General features: G+C 43.4%; 1 protein-coding gene across 2 annotated transcripts in view; it reads right to left on the bottom strand.

Annotated features, from left to right (window-relative positions):
* Window positions 1–16,878, bottom strand: part of nrxn3b (neurexin 3b) — a 318,352-nt gene that overhangs the window by 19,583 nt on the left and 281,891 nt on the right. For both annotated transcript variants that reach the window (XM_085431332.1, XM_085431331.1), the window contains one exon: window positions 16,022–16,332. In XM_085431332.1, coding sequence (XP_085287458.1) covers window positions 16,022–16,332 — 311 coding nt within the window. The remainder of the gene's footprint in view (window positions 1–16,021; window positions 16,333–16,878) is intronic.

Raw genomic sequence — 16,878 nt, forward strand, 5'->3', positions numbered from 1 at the left:
TTGACCCTCATCGCAGTGCTGAAACTGAACATGGCGTTAAATTCAAGTTCTCCTGTAATCCCAGTAGATCAACTGATTTTAATGTCATCCCACATCAGCCGATGGATGCACTCTATTTACATACAGAGCACAGGAGCCCAACCCAGGAGCCCTCGCAGGCCGAAGATGAGACACCAGAAGAGTCTCAGAATGCCAACAAAAAGAAAGAAAACATCAAGAATCCCACTGAAGTTAAGGCGTTCATCGCAACAGGTGATTCACATGTTCCACATCCAATATTTAGTGACCGACCAGCTAATGAAAAATTGTCTGGGATTAAACTGGACCATGGTATATGGCTGCTGTATACCTGCAAGCCACTTTGCAACCCACCTTAACCCTTTAAAGCCGGCCGGAGTGGACACGCTCCGTTTTGCGTAACTATTTTTAAATCCCGGCAGCAATGCAAACACGTAAGCTAGCGCAATAATTTTTTTTGCATATGAAACCGGAGGAGTTGTACTTACATCTTATGCCATCAGCTTGTCCTCGGTCACAGTTTCCTTCCACATATAGCTTTGCAAAAACTGCATAAAAAGCACTTGCAGCAACAAAAACATAATATTCCAGAAACACGCTTTGCCGATCCGATCAGCTGTTTGTATCACTTCCTACGTCCATCAGCGCGAACTATCACATGTCCTCCATGACCTGCCCGAAACCGGAAGTGACGTCATTTCGCGGAAATGTAGTTTTTTTAACATCAGGACCTTATGAGCCTATACTGGTGTTTTTAAAAGTTATGTTTGACTTTATGACTTTCTGTGTCGTGTCTGGGATGCTTAGGACTCATATTGCACTGCTGGAAATAGTTTATTTTGATGCATATGCTGTTTTTTTTGCAAATTTGCATTATAATATTTATTTTCGTTTTTCCTGCAGTATATAAATATTGGTGTATTTCAAAAATAAAACTATGAAGACACTTAAAATAAATTTCCTGTGGTGGGAAACTATTTTGTGCAACTTTTTTGTATTTAGAGTTTTTAGGGATAAGCCTCTTAAATTTCTCTAACTAGAAATATATGTTAATAAAAACAAAAACGATTTTACATTTTTTTGTAGTTTATTGCACTTTTTTTTTGCAATTTATGTTATGCACTTAATGCATATATATCATTAAAATTTGGGCTATAATGGTTGTATTGATGTATAGCAACTTGAAATGCTCCCAAAAATGGCACTACAACATGTAAAAATATAATATAAGCTCTGGCGGACTTGGTTCTATGGTTGGTCTTAAAGGGTTAATCAACGTCATTGGTGTCTGCTATATTCTGTGCTTTTCATGAGTGCGAGTGGCAGAGCATAGCGGTTCAGACTGGAGCCACATTAGGCAGGGGTGTCTACAGGCCCAGTATAAAGAAGAGCAACGTATTGAAAGAACTGGCATGTCAGGACATATGGACACGAGATTATTGTTTTAAGATAGAATTCTTAAATTCTTAAATAATAGCAGCAGTAGCGCTGCTGGCTGCCAGGCTCTGATACATCAAGTAGATAAATGCGGCTGGTGTCTGACAGATTTCTTCCAGAGTCAAATCAAATCCACTTTTCAATACAGAAAAAAAGCTCAGCTTTTCTTTCTCCTAGAGTCCAGTCGTTGTTGTTGAGAAATAAAGTGTGCAACTGCATAAATAAAAGGATGCAGGGATCAAATTATTTTTACCACTGTGCATAACCGCTGAATCGTTCTGTCTAATAAAGTGCCGGCAGGAACCAAAGTGCATTCTCACCATCTCTTCACACCTGTGCCAGATAATAAATATGAGTGAACTCAGTTCAGCGGCGAGCTTAAACCCACTACTCGCCATTTACAGCCCTGCCGCGAGTCAGTTCTCCGACTATGGACCTTGATGGTGAACGAAACATCGTGCGCCTGAATCTGTCTATGCGGCACAGATAAAGAGGGAAGCAGAACATGAAACATCAGCACAGCGCTGATGTTAAACAGGCTCAACAATGCTGTGCTTCATTCTGGGAAAAATGCCACACAGTGAGATAATAACCAACTATTTCTAAAGTTTCGTGCGCTGACAGCCAACGTCTGAGGGGTCGCGCTAATTAAGCAGTGAATGATTCAACTTGGGGGAAAAAAACTCGTCAAATACATGGATGGTAACAAGAGCAGCTGCTGCATCTGCGGCCGAAGCTACGGTTGAATATTCTGCTGAGCATGACAGTGATTTGAACGGTCACATCAAAGCAATGGTTCGCGCTCAGCGAGGGAAAAGGAAGACACAATGTACTGGGACTGCTGTCTATAGTTTTCCCCTGGGTCAGTAATATCAGAGTAAAGGCTAAAGCTCAGCCACGGCCCCGGGTTACAAACACAACGTGAAATATGAGCACGAGCAGTGCTGCGTCTCGGAGAGGCGCTGGATCCACATGCTTAAGTACAGTACGCGAGACAAAGCGTGAGGGGAGGGGTGCGGGAGGCTTGCTCCTGAACACAACATAGTCTTATCATAACAAATGACCTTCACACAGCTCGGGCCCAGAGGCTGAAGGAAACACTGAGAAACGAAGCCTTTTGAGAATTAGAGAAGAGACACCACATTATAGAGCCACATTACAACGCTGCTATCAAACCCAGTTTGGTTTATTTACAATGCCGCCGTGCCCGGTGGCTAAAGTTGATTTTCTTTGTACTAATGGGAATAAACCCCAAACAAATCAATTTTCCTTGAGCGCCTCATCCTGGCAGCCAGTAGCAACAGATACCCAATGTGGCTGCACGTTCAGAGATCAAAGGGATGACGCAAAAAAGGCAAGGGCAAATCAAAGACACAATTCAAAGCAGTTTCTTTTCCCCCCATGGTCAGCTTGGATACATACATATACATTAGGGGTGCAACGATACACAAAATTCACGGTTCGATATTTTTTCGATACAAAAAAAAAATGTTCATGCCTTTTTAATTTGTCATTTATTAAAATTATAAATATATATTTTAACTCAAAACTACAGTTTTTAAATTGAATGTTGCTGAAACAACAAAGTAATAAAAAAAATTAATCTATCTGATCGAGGAATCCCTCATCTTTGGAAAAGAGAGTTTATTACAGAGAAATGGCTCTTTCAAAATAAAAGCTATACTATACGCTTCTTCTGGGCTATATTCTCAGCAGCATATTAAACATATCAGGTCCCCATAAGGAGAATCCTGTGCTAACGGCTGTCTAAATGACTCGGGTAGTTTGTAGCATGTGTGCTTGTTGTTTTTGTCTGCTTCCACTTGTCTTTGCACTAGGATGATGTCGTTGTAAATGTGCAGTCATATTCGTTGTGTTCCCACTAGTGCTGTCAGCGTTAATCTGAAATGACGTTAACGCCATAACGCGGCAAATCTCCGTTAACGACCTACCGCGGATCGCCCCGTGCATGGGGCTGGACGGCGTCAACACGTTAACGAGCTAACTGCGCTAACACACTAGCTCCCACCCATGTAATTGAGCATTGCATGGCACATCCAACATACTGTTTTACTTTAGTCCATGACTCGCTTACCTTCAGGGTCATACGTCACATGAAAACCAAAATAGTTCCAAACGCCAGATCTGAATGAGGGTGGGGGAGGTCCATGTTGTAAGGAGAGCTTAACTTCTGTCTCGCTAGCTTGCCCTGCGCTCAGTGAATCTGCGTTCGACTACTCCGCCTAGGCTGCACTGTCGAGTGCAGATCCACTGAGCGCTCAACACAGACAGCATCGTCAGAAGGAAAGTTGATAAAATAAATTAAAAATTTTGTATTGTTCATACATATGCGTACCGAACCGAAAGCACTTTCTGCCACTTTCTGAGCCACTTCTCTCATATCTATATCTATATAGATATATATATCTATATCTATATAGATATATATAGAGAGATATATATATATATATATGAGAGAAGTGGCTCAGAAAGTGGCAGAAATCACAGGTCGCACAAACTGCTATCTCTTCTATCTCACTGGTTCCCATCGCCCTCGTACCAAAACAAGATAGTCATCTCGACGGTGGAAGCTTCGCCTATTGATGGCTGCCCGATGTGTGCGTTATCATGTCCGATCTAGGCTTTGACAGGCTGACAAGGGAGAGGCTTGTATTACAAGTGGGAATCAATGGCACCAGGCCATATCCCTATCAATAGTCTGCCACAACTCTTTTTGCTTCTGCTCTGTGACAGATAAGATGCTTTATCCAGGAAAAAAAAGCACAGCACAGAAGCATGTTATAAATATCACACAGCGGTGAACCTGGTCTGATATTCCATCAGTTTGTCTTCATTAGTAATCAAACTGCTGGAGAAGGAAAGCAAAAACAAATAGCACTAAAATATAGTTTACAAACGTCAGTGAAATGAGCTCTGAGAACAGAAGTCACATGCTAAATGGTTTGCTAGATCTAATATTGATATTTCAAATGAGCACCCTTGGTGGGCCTTTCTTAGTGCCCCCCTACAGTCAGCACATTTTTTCTTCTTCCCAAGTGTATGGAGAAATGGATAGGAGGCAAGAGGAGAGCAGAGGTGGGGAACAGCTGGAAAGGTAGAGGGAAAAAAGGAAAGAAAATTCATTTAATTTGTTCCCCGTTACTGCGGCGGGCTGGTTTCAGCAGAATGGGTTATGTGCCGAGTATTTCTCTTTTTCTCAAGGACCTGCCTTTGTACACAGAGCAGTGAGCGTTGCTGGCTCACAGCAAACTCTAATTGCCCTGAGGCCATAGGCAGCCACTTTCAAACAGGGTCATTCATCTTCCCATGAAAAGGAAATGGTCTTTGGCCCCGATCCTTAATCACCCCCCTGGTGCAGCGCGCAAGGTCATCAGGGAAGCCCTGTGACAAACACGCTCGCCCGCATGCATGTATGCAGACAAATGCGGAAACAAAGCCGCCGGAAGGCAGAGGGTGGGCACGAGAGAGGAAGGGGCAGAAGATCTGAGGTGAGCGGGCAGGATGCGTGGAGAAATTTCTCCTCTCTATGCAAGTCCCTGCCGTCCTCAGGTGAAATTGTAGCAGCGATTTTGGGTCAGAGTTACGGTTTGTGTTACCAATTGTGGTTCTTAGTTCAAAGTGGAAGTGAGGAATTCGTGTGGATGTGGTGTCGAGCTTCGCTGAAAGCTGTGACCGAAGAAAAAAGCTGGGAGAAGATGAGAGTGTGTGCATGTGTGTGAGTGGAGTCAGGACAGAAATGGGAAAGGCTTCATTTTATCGAGGTTCACGAGACACTGGGACCGCTCAACAGAACTAACTTCAAACCAGGTTGTGTTGCATAATGCACAGTTAAAACAAGATCACTTAATTAATTTAAGCCCTCAGTTATTCCCTGACACTCACTGTTGACTTGAATTTAATATTTCAGCAATTTTATTTATACAGCACCAAATCACAACAGCAGCTGCCTCAACGTGCTTTATGTTGCAATGATACAGAGGAACATCCCAACTATGAGAAGACCCCCTATGAGCAAATACTCGGTGACAGTGGGAAGGAAAAACTCCCTTCTAACAGGAAGAAACTTGCAGCAGAACCAGGCTGGGGAGGAGCAGCCATCTGCTGCGACCCGTAGGGGCGAGGGAGACAGGACAAGAGGCGCTCTGTGGGAGAGAGCCAGAGGTGAATAATAACTAATGATTAAATGCACGTGTAAGCACACAGAGAGTGAAGGAGAAACACTGTGCATCATGGGAAACTCCAGCAGCCTAGGCCTTTTACTGCGTAGCTAACGGAGGGTTCAGGCTCACCTCATCCAGGCAGTAAATTTCCTTGACGAGTTTTTACTTGAGGTTTTTATAAATCTGGACGGTTATTCCACGACCACTTGTTGACTGCCTGGTTTATAAAATACCAGAAAATTGCTAACAATGCTCATCACATCATCATCAGCATTCATCATTTCCCAGAACCCAAGCTGACTTATTTATTTCTGCTTATGAATGAAAAAAGAAGACTCTCTGCTTGTTAATAATGAAAGTACTGAGGTTCATTTTAAAATAAAAGCCTGTTTATTAAAACATGGATCAACCGGAGTTCTCTGCTCTGCGATGACAACTCGGGCCATGTCCTCGAGGAACAGCTGCTTGTGTTTTATCAAGACTGTTGCAGCACTCTTCTTATTTCTTTCTGATCATTAACTCAAAAACAGCAAATTTACTGTTAAACCCCCGAAACACAACACAAAGTCTCCACTTTGCATTTTTCATTTTCCAGCTACCAAACTGGTTATCGCACTTGTTGCCAATCAATTAATTTAGTACATTTTAAGTCCACATTAATCACACCGGGCTTGAATCCAGGATGACGTGATTACGACAGCTCTGCAGCGAGATCATTTAAAAGAGGAGCAAACATCTGTTCTTGTCTCGAGTTCTGTGTTCACTGTCGGAATTTCAAGTGCCGCCAAATGTTCGCCATTTTTAATGGAAGCGCGTTGCTTCATTCTTTTGCCTAATTTTATTCTCCGCACATGCATTTTTAAGTTTAACACTTGCTGCTGTGCAGAATATCCTTCTAACGTCTCTGCCTTCATTGTGTATTGATGCTGTCACGATCCTGGGTCTTATGACCCAGTGTTTTGAGTTTTAGTTCATTTTGATGTTTTAGTTTATGTAAGCCCTTCAGGTTCCTAAGTTCATTTGTTATCATGCTTAAGTGTTTCTAGTTCTTATTATTTCCCCCTCGTGTTTCCAACTATGGTAAATCTCCCCTGCTTTTCATGTGTTTCATGTCTGTGTCTTACATTGTGAAGTTTGGGTTGTCATGTCTACGTCTCATTATGTTTCCTGTTTTATTGTGAAGAGGTCTGGTGTTTCTGTGTTCATCGTGTTCAGTTTTACTCTTCCCCTGTGGCGTTGTTATGTTCATGTTGATCTACTGTGCCTTTCTGTTCCATGTTTCAGATCCCTATGTTCTGTCTCCCCCAGTCTGTTAAGTCCACGTCTTGAGTTCCGTCAGTGTGTTTCCTGTTTTACTTTCACAGTCTGTTCTATGTTAATGTTTCTAGTTTTGCTTCCCTTGCCTCGTCCTGCTTAATTACTCTCAGCTGTGCTCTCCTCCTGTGGCTCATTCCCCCTCGTTATCCCTCAGTGTATTTAAGCCCCATGTTTCTCTTTGTCAGTGTTGCGTCCTCCATCATAGCTGTGTGATTTTTCCCTGTGGCTCCTTGTGCTTTAGTTTTTCCCAGTTTAGTTTATTTTGTATTGTTTTTCGTGTCCCACTCCACGCCAGCAATAAAGCTGTGTTTTTTGAGTTTAACTTTTGACTCTGTGAGTTTGCGTTTGGGTCCTACTCTTGCCTGCACACAGCCGTACTGTGACAGATGCGGTCTTGATGTCCTCTTGGGCTCCGTCTTATTAAATCATGAATATACATATTTTAACGAGGCTCGCAGTAAATCTAATCACATTACTGAGAAATTTAATTCTGGATGAGTCTTCTTAATCCAGGCTTTTCACAGTGATCTGCAACTTCCGTTTCATCCTGTGCAAAACACCAGTGAGTTTAACAGCTTAAGACCTCTATAACATTATAGCTGTACTGGTGTCTCACGAGTCTCATATCATCCCAAAGCATGACTGGCTAAAGCTTGGTAGGCTTGTATTTTCAGCTTTATAAGAAAAACTCAGCTGACCTCATCAGCTGGAAGAAAACACTCAATAAGTAGGACGACGCCTTCAGCTGAGAAGGTGTGGAGCAGCTGGTGCGGGACTTTGCTCTTTCGTCTTGTCGACTACATTTTGGTCTCCTCTTTCATTTCATTACAGTACTTTTCAAAGTCAGAGGCTTTTATGACTTCACAGCTGTAAATCAATGGAGGCATCATGTAATGGCTGTTGCCGGCAGTTTATGACGTCCCGTATTAGCCCGCGATCCCTTTTGGTTTCAGTACTTAATGAGCACAAACCAAATTAAGCGTTTGATTTTGCCCCGTTTTTGAAGATGAAAGTTGAAACATAATCACTAACCAACAGAGAAATTACTCCAAATATTCTGTACGTCGGAGCCCTCTCACAGTGTCGTATACATGCTCGCACACACGTAAGGATGACTACCCGTCCTTATAATTATCCCCGACTCGCTACTATTAAAAGCAACAGGTTTGGTTGGACTTTGCACAGACTCTCGGTGGTCACAGAGGAGAAATATCGCTGGGCTTTGCTAACAGCTCAGCTGAGCAATGAAACAGAACACATTATTGCTCCGCAACATCAAAGGCTTTGTCTGTGTGATACATATTTAATTAAATCCTACTGCCGCTCACAGACACACGGTGGTATCTGCACGCACAGATACAGCAGTGCTGCGTATATACATCTAGTCTCTCTCTCCGTCGTTCGCAGACATAAACTCCAGAGCGTATCACAGGCTGGCTGCAAATGTAGTCACACTGCAGCAGTGTGTGTAGATCCTTTATTCCTGGGAATAAAGTTACCAGGCCTGTGAATACGCCTGTAACTTAAGCCTTAACTGCACCTGAAAAAAAATGGTGTTGCTATAGTAACACTTAAAAAAAAATACATGCAATAACCAGTGTCTGTTTTGTGTTTAATAAAATATCTCTTTGACCTTTCTTATTGTAAAGACAGAAGGCGGCGTTTTAACAGGAAAGTGGGACCTTCATGAATATAAAGTTAAACTTTTAGAATAGTTTTGTTCCCAGAACTGTTGTGCTGAGAAAAAGTTAATTAAAAGCCACAAAGAGTGCAGCGTGGGATCTCACAGCAACCTCGCAGTTTTAAAAAAAGGGTTTAAAAAGCAGGATTTAATATCGAGTGCTCCATCGTGACCATTCAAGCACGCTGGGAGAGATGACTGTAATAAGAAGGAGAATATGGATTTGTGATGTTATGCTTGGAATAACTATTCAAGATGACTCAGGCATCCGTAACCGATCATCCTTTGCCTAAAACGATTGGTTAAAGTTATCTGTCAGGACAAACATAGACTAAAGAAGACTGTCCCCACGTGCCTGTGAGGAAAGCAAGAGTAGAGTGGTTGGACCCCGAATCAGTTATGACAGATATGACTCTGATTAAGTCAGAAACAGAATGAATGGAGCCGGCATGGAGGTGGGCTGGACAGCAACTTACAGAAGAGCAGCAGCGGTTGGGAGGCTGGGTCCTCTGAGCTTCTCCCTTATTTCCCAAACTGTCCCCACAGCCGATAGATCTGCATGTTTGATGTGGCACCAATTTTACGCCCTATTCCCTTTGTGATGAAAACCTCCCATTTATCCAGGTTTGGGACTGGCACCAGGAGTACGCTAGCTTATGAACCAACCAAAGCTGGGTTCTGTGTCCCCTCTCTGGTCTCAAACTGTGGATCTATTTCCGTACAAACCCAATGTGTTAGCAATGGCATTATATCAACATAGGCAGGCTAAAGCAGCTTAAATAAGACACGCCGCAAGTGTTTTATTGTGCAGATGTGCAGGCGGCTATCAGCTGAGCTAAGATCAGTTGATCTTATGCAGCTGTGGCTGAGCTTGACATCATGGCCTGCTTAAATTAGCACTATGGTTGACTAGTGGTTTGCGTATTTGATCATTAACATTCACACACTCAGTAAAAAGAAAGCTTCTTTGGCCTCATAAACATGAAACAGTTTCAGTTGGGTGGTGTCACATTCTTGTCACATTCTTGTCACATTCTTGCTTCAGTTGTAAGTTAACGTTTTTAGTTGGACATGTGTATCATGTTTTAACCAGTCAGCCATCTCCGGAGGAGCACAGCATGCGGTGAGCCCGTACACCAGCCAGCGCATGTGCTAGATGTCCTGCAGAAACAAACTGCACAACACGTGTGTGTTTGTAGCTGCTATGTGTCTCTTTTTTTTGTTTGCCTCTTGGTGTGTGAGTGCCCTGCTGTGACAGTGGCGGCTGACAAGACAGGTTCACACACACACACACACACACACACACACACACACACACACACACACACTCCCGGGGGATCCAGATAAGATGTGTTATGAGGCATGGGGGACATCCATTACAAAACCTCCCATGGTCCAAAACCCCTGGAGCTAGCTGCTGGTTCTCACACACTGAGAGACAAACTACCTTGAATGCAAACATACACACACACTTGCTCACAAAGAGACAAAAGAAAAAGAAACACAAGATCTGTGGACATAAAACAAATATATTCACACAGAGAGATCTAATAGAAACAGTCTTATGTAGGTGACAAGCACCGAGGGAATTACAGCCGCATGTTGGAAACAAATTCCGGTGACAGAAAAGACAGACAGTCCATGACAGTGCTGAAATGAGGTGGTCATGTTGGTGGTAGGGGGGCATATTTGGTGGCACGTGATGAAAAATCTTTGACAGCTTTGCTTCAGTGTTTTGACAGTGGATGTGGCCACAGCAGGCCTGAGTGATGTTTTTTATATGTGTGCACAGACTTATGCAAATTACAGCAGCTTAATTTGCTTGTGCACGCTGGAAATGTGAGAGACAAAGATTAAGAGATCCTTGTACAAACTCTCTGAGTGTGGGTCTGTGTGTAAGTGTCAGTGTGTGCCTGCCTTAATGAAGCCACACGCGCCAGCATGATCCCCATCAGTCTGCTGTCTCCTAATTGGACCTACACCGAGCAACAAGCGGACCTCCAGCATTCATCTCCAAGAATACACAGTGAGCTGCGGTGCTGTGCAGAGTAGCCAGAGATACCGACAAAGAAAAAAAATTGGAAAGGAAGAGAAGGAATAAAGAAAGAAATCCTAGGAACACCTGCCTACTAGTCTGACCTTTACACAATTACTGGCAAGTGTGGGAAGGTGATCACAGAGACTGACCGGAGAAGTGGAGCGCGCCTGCCTGCTCGTGCTCACACCTGCGCTGCTCTCACACATGAGCAGATGAACACGCTCATCAAACATCATCTAGCGGGCTACCATGTGGAGACACCAGCACGCCACGCAGCGTCTTCCTCCCCACCGCTTGAAGAGAGAATAAATCAGTGATTATCATATAACCCCAGGTGTTCAGCAACATCCCTGATGTAGTTTATCGACAGAGAGATGGAAGCAATTTGAGGAGAGCGGTGAGGAAATGTTGCGATGGAGCTTAGCGAGCAAAACTGTACCCAGCAACAGTGTGAGGTGGATCTGGCTCGTGACCTGTGCTGTATGGATTTCTGTCTTCTGTTTAAGGCTCCACCAAAACACCAAAATGAATCAGAAAACATCAGAATCTGTGTCATTCAACGCAGCGTCACTATAATTGTGGCGTGCGTATCTAAACGCATCAATATAGCAACAACTGCTGCATCTCAGCAGAAAAAAGCCCAATTAAACGACAAACAATTTACCTCTCATTTTCTCGTCTCCTGAGCATCGAGCCTGTTGAAGATGATGGACGGGAGCAATTTCTAGAACACGGCAACAATGCAAATCACTCTCAGTCTCTCTCCCTCAGCCGTTTTCCCTCATGGTACTGTAGATTGCAGCCTCCCATCCTAATTGTTCCCAAACATCTCACGCCGGCAGCGTGAGTTAATTGGGAACGAGAGAAGTTGATCTCCCATGATAGAGAACCTTGCATTAATGAGTATTCCCAAAACGACTATCCGCATTAAATCGGCAAGCGTGAAATGTATTCTTTGGTCCAACAAAATTCGGCAGAGCTGAAGGACTTTGGTAAAGCCTTAAACTGTGCCTCTGTGTGTTTGTTTTGCGATTCTGCATCGGGAATATTCTAGATTACCAGCAAATGTAAGTGAGAGATGTCTAACCCCTTTTAAGAAAGAACTGGCCATGAAGAACTTGCATCATGGAGAATCATTCTTATGCCCAGCTTCATATGTTCTGTCCACAGTATCTCATAACACTATACAACTCTCCCCCAAACCTAGCATGAAGCCAAACTCAAAAAACTCTGATGCACACACACGGTGCTAATGTAAGTCGTGGCTAATGTAACTTTGGGCCACTACACTCAAGCACAGACTGGCAGCGTGCCGTGGAAGCCTGCTAAACTCACTTCATTCTGAAGTCACACTCCCAGATGATAGTGCCGCTCAAAGTTTTCAATTTTGAGACGCTCCATCTGGAGCTGCAGATGTAGAAGCAGTACCTAACAACTTCCAGCAACCGTGACCTCATGTGTAAAACTGGTGTTCTTCATTAATGAGAAACCAGCTAGCATCCTTGTATCGGACTTTCACGCAGCAGGCTACTACTTTTTATTTTAAGAGGACAAGTTGAAGATAACAGTAGGAGGGGCACACTGTTGCCTAACGTAAACAGTGTAGCAGGATCGTGTAAACAAGACATTATGTAGTTAATATTTGATGTTTGCATTCGTAGACCGTTCCTAACAAGGCAACGAGGAACAAATTGTGATGTATAAAGGTGCTGTAGAGAAAACTATAGACATCACCACCTGAATGTTCATTTCCTATTTTTATGTTGTACACAATGTGCTGGAAGGAGACAGGAGGGTCCAAGGAGCTTGGAAAGAAAAGCGTCTGGACTTCTTTAGGTTGCTTGAAGATGTTTCACCTCTCATCCAAGAAGCTTCTTCAGTTCTACGGTCAAATGGTCCCACCATTATTATGTACTGGAGATGTAACTGCTACTCAGTAAATTATATGAATACTTAAGCTAAATGATAAACCTTTCCTTCTTTTCATTTAACCTCCTAGGACCTGCGTCCACATATGTGGACATCACATTTTGGGTTATTTAGACCAAAATACTCAATTTTGCTCTACATGGGCCTGATATCCACTTATGAGGACATTATATGCTACGGGGCGACCGTGGCTCAGGGGGTTGGGAAGCTTATCTCTAACCGGAAGGTCGCTGGGTCAATCCCCGGGCTCTCTGTCCTGGTTGTTGTGTCCTTGGGCAAGACACTTTACCCTACCGCCTATTAGTGTTGGTCAGAGTGGCTACAACCGTAGTTTGCCTCCACCAGTGTGTGAATGAATAGTGGTATTGTAAAGCACTTTGGGTGCCTTGAAAAGCGCTATATAAATCTAATCCATTATTATTATTCTATCAAAATTTTAAACAAATATCCTCATATGTGGCTCTTATTTTTCATAAAAACAAAAATAAGGTAAAAAAATAATCTGGTAATTCTTTCTTTTTACATTCATCGGGCCCCAATATGCTCAAATATCAAAGAGAAATTAAAAATGCTGCCGTGCAAGAGTTCGGGTCTTAGGAGGTTAAAATGTAAAATTCCCAATATATTTTCCAAAACAGAGAACATTACGCGTAAACATAATTGGAGCTGAGATTAAGTGAAATCACATAACACAGTGACAGAGAGCGAGCGAAACATGTCCGTCGTGTCGTTATGTCCCCGCGGAGCTATCATTAATTAACCGTGAGATTGGTTCCCTCCGCGTCCCACCCCCGTCGCTCGTTCTGCTGATCCTGAGCTGTCAGGGGGATTCGCCCTTCTCACCTCAGACAAAGAAACAGGCAGTGTTGGTAAAATGGACAAAACACAGATGTGTGAGAACACACCAGATACAAAAGAAAACACATTTTAGCCTTCACACTTCTCAAGCTCCTGCACACATGTTCTGGTCCAGCTGCCTATAGCTTTCTTTCAGCACTGCAGTACATCACTACTGATAGCTCAAATCCCTCAACTCCCCTATACTACCCAGAGGGGTGGAGAAATCTGCCAAACTGGTACAGGTCCTCTCCTTACCTCTCACACTACGGTATTTGACAACCAACTAGGGAACTGTAAAATTAAAGGCCTTGGCAAATGAAATTCTGTGACATGGCAGCATGAATCAAAGCAGGCCCTGCATTGGGAGCTTGTGGAAGACGAATGAACAAGGTGTGCTCTCAGAAGGAATACAAAAATAAAGTGAAAAGTTAGTGAGGGCAAAAAACCTCCTAAAAAAACCCTACAAATATTATAATCTTAAGGAAGCAAAGTGCATCATCTGGTATCCGACAGCTGCATCCTGGTTATTGACTAAAGAGGTATCGGTTCATCATTTCACCTTGAAAAGGAGAGTGCTTTGTATAAAAGCTCTTTCAAAACACACACTTTATTGACTTCCTTTGATATTAATAGCCTGTGACACAAAATGCCATTTTCCCAGCGAAGCCACGTTACTTCTTATCTGATGTGACCTTGTTGATGGTGCCAGACACGGTGCTGTAACGTATCTCAGCTCGGGCATCATTGCAGATTACCGATGCCACACAGCCAGAATGAGTATGTACTGCTTTGCCTTTGTTCCAGATCTTCAAACCTCACATATGAAGGCTATGTCAGTCCCAATCACAGGACTCCCTCGCAGTGGCCTCCTCCACACCGCTCTGATACAGACGTACAAGTGACAGCACCGACTCGAAGGGCCATCATCGCTGCAAGGCAAGCTATCTGTCGTTGAGGTGAAGAGGCTGATAACAGTGGTCCCTGTCTGTCATACAACAAGCAACCCCAACTCCATCTCACCCTCGAGGGAGACTTACTGCTTTAATGTGGACAATGAATGGTTCAATTTGTCCTGTGCGCGTCAAAGGACTGGCTCGGTGATTACTTTCTTGGCACAGTAGTGACAATCATTGGCTTGGTCAGGACGTATTGGGAGAAAGGCCTCCGTCAGGCCGGAATAGGATGAGTGACAGTGAGAGACGGAAAAAGGAGAAAAGGGAGAGACAGGTAGAGAAAGGGAGCGGCGGCGAGGCCGGCTTTGCACGCCTCAGTGAACAGCGGCATTCAATCCTTCAGAGGATGAGAGATACAGTATCCTGACCTTGACTGATCGAGGAGAGAAACAAACCTACAATCCATCCATGCAAAGTCACAAAGAAGACACAGAAACGCTGTTAAGTGCAGAAAAGGGACATTTTTTGTCACATTTTTAGCTCTGGTCATATCGGAAACACTGAACCCACAGACACCTGTGCCACATGTGTCCAACGGTGTAAGATTCCTAGCATTAGTTTGACACGGTGGGAAACACAGTAGGCTTTGTCACTTTCTTGCTGACAGTTAAATGAGAAAATCAACACCACTCTCATGTCCGGAGAGGCCACTCTAAAGACTGTTTGCTCAGCTTATGTAGCAATAAGACTTGAACCTTATTTGGCTAGGTAATCAACTCCAGAACCTTTAAAGCTCTCTAATTACAGCGGTGCACGATTATTGCATGTACTGCATTAGCTGACTTGAACAAAATATTATTTTAAGAGTGACTTAAATCATTTTTCGAGAGAGAATTTGTGTGTATGTATCCATGACGGCTTATGTTAATGAGAGTGTGGGGAGTGAATTGGAGGGCGGGATGGGGAGGGCTGCTTTTAACCATGTAAAGCATTTCTGTATGAAAAGTGCTTTATAAATAAAGATTGATTGATTGATTGATTGATTGTTAAGTACTAGATGCTAGAAGAGTCATTTTTTATAACAGGGACAAAATCCACATTTGGATATTGCAGGGCCAGAACTGGAGTTAATCTCGAGATTGAAATCCAAGATAAGGTGGTTCAGGTTTGGTCTTTGTTTTCATTCCCTTATTCATTTGTCATTTCTTTTATTCAGTACCTCTGTCAAGGAAGTTTGGTCTTTGGTAGCATGCGTGCGTGTCTGTCTGTAAAGACGATAGCTCAAAAAGTTTTGAATGAACTTTGCAGGGAGGTAGAGCGGGGTCACGTTGACTTTCCAAGATCTTCAAGGTCAGCTTCAAGATTTATTGGTCGAAAGCACCAAAAACTACTTGGTTAGGTTAGATAGAAGATCATAGTTTAGGCTGAAATACACCCTTTAAGTCATCACTGGCACAAAAAGATGTCTTGACGGGTTCTTTGTGAGAAGCCTTGAGCAACCTTGTGCAACACCAGCTCCTTTGACAGGACAACACCAGTGACAGCATGGGAATGGGAAAACTCTAACCATGTGCAGAGTTCTTGAAGATCTCTACGCAGCTTTTTCAAATTTCCATAAATCACTAGAATGTCTACAGGTAACAAACAGTTCTGCTGGAAACATCACCACATACACCCTCTCCCTTACCTGGATAGTGGGTGGTGAGCGCTGTTTGCGGGTGGTTGTGGTAGACAAGGTGGTGGTAGTCTCTATAAAGGTGGTGGACATCTCTGGCGGTACCGAGGTGGTGGTGCGCGCCGCGCCCCGGCTAGTGGGGACGTCGCCCACCAGCCGCACGCTGCCGTTCACCTTGATGTTAATGTGGCCCTCGGCGGCCATGTTGAGGACTTTGAGGCCATTGTAGTAGAGGCCGGAGAGCTGGCCCTGGTAGGGCCGCTTCCGGTCGTTTCCACCGATAGAGATAGTGGCCTGGGTGTTGAAGATCGTCAACTGCCGGCCTGGCGCGGGAGGGAAAAGCGTTGATAAGCTTAAGAGATGATAATCTAATGTAACAATAACATTAAACTTTCATTGCAAGGCAGATGCGGTGATAGAGAACGTTTGATGAAATGTCTTGTTTCCCTGATTAAAAGAAGTTGCAGATGGTTTTCAAACTGTAATGATGACGCAACCTGGCTTTGTACTGAAAAAAGTATCTACAGCTGCCCTACTTTTTACCTACTGCTGAGCACATTTTGTACAATAAGTAGATTTCAAACTGCTGCTAGAGCTGAAACAGATACACTTGTCACAGCAGCAGCAGTGTTGTAACACTTTCCACAGCTTTGTTGTTATTCTGTGGACAAAAGGGTCTCGAGCAATAAGTACAGCATGTATATGGGGAATAATGTGCAATGCCCAGTTGCTACAATTCATGTGATTTTCATTAGGAGAAGCCCAAATATCATTATCAAAACACACTGCTCATGCATTCCCAATGAAAGAAAAGCACAGCAAACTTTCACAATGCACCAATCATAATTAAAAATCTCCATTGTATAATT

Source organism: Copadichromis virginalis, linkage group LG15 (genome assembly GCF_057382275.1).
Source record: "Copadichromis virginalis isolate Kocher_CV1m ecotype Utaka linkage group LG15, C_Virginalis_male_GT1.1, whole genome shotgun sequence".
NCBI lineage: Eukaryota > Metazoa > Chordata > Actinopteri > Cichliformes > Cichlidae > Copadichromis > Copadichromis virginalis.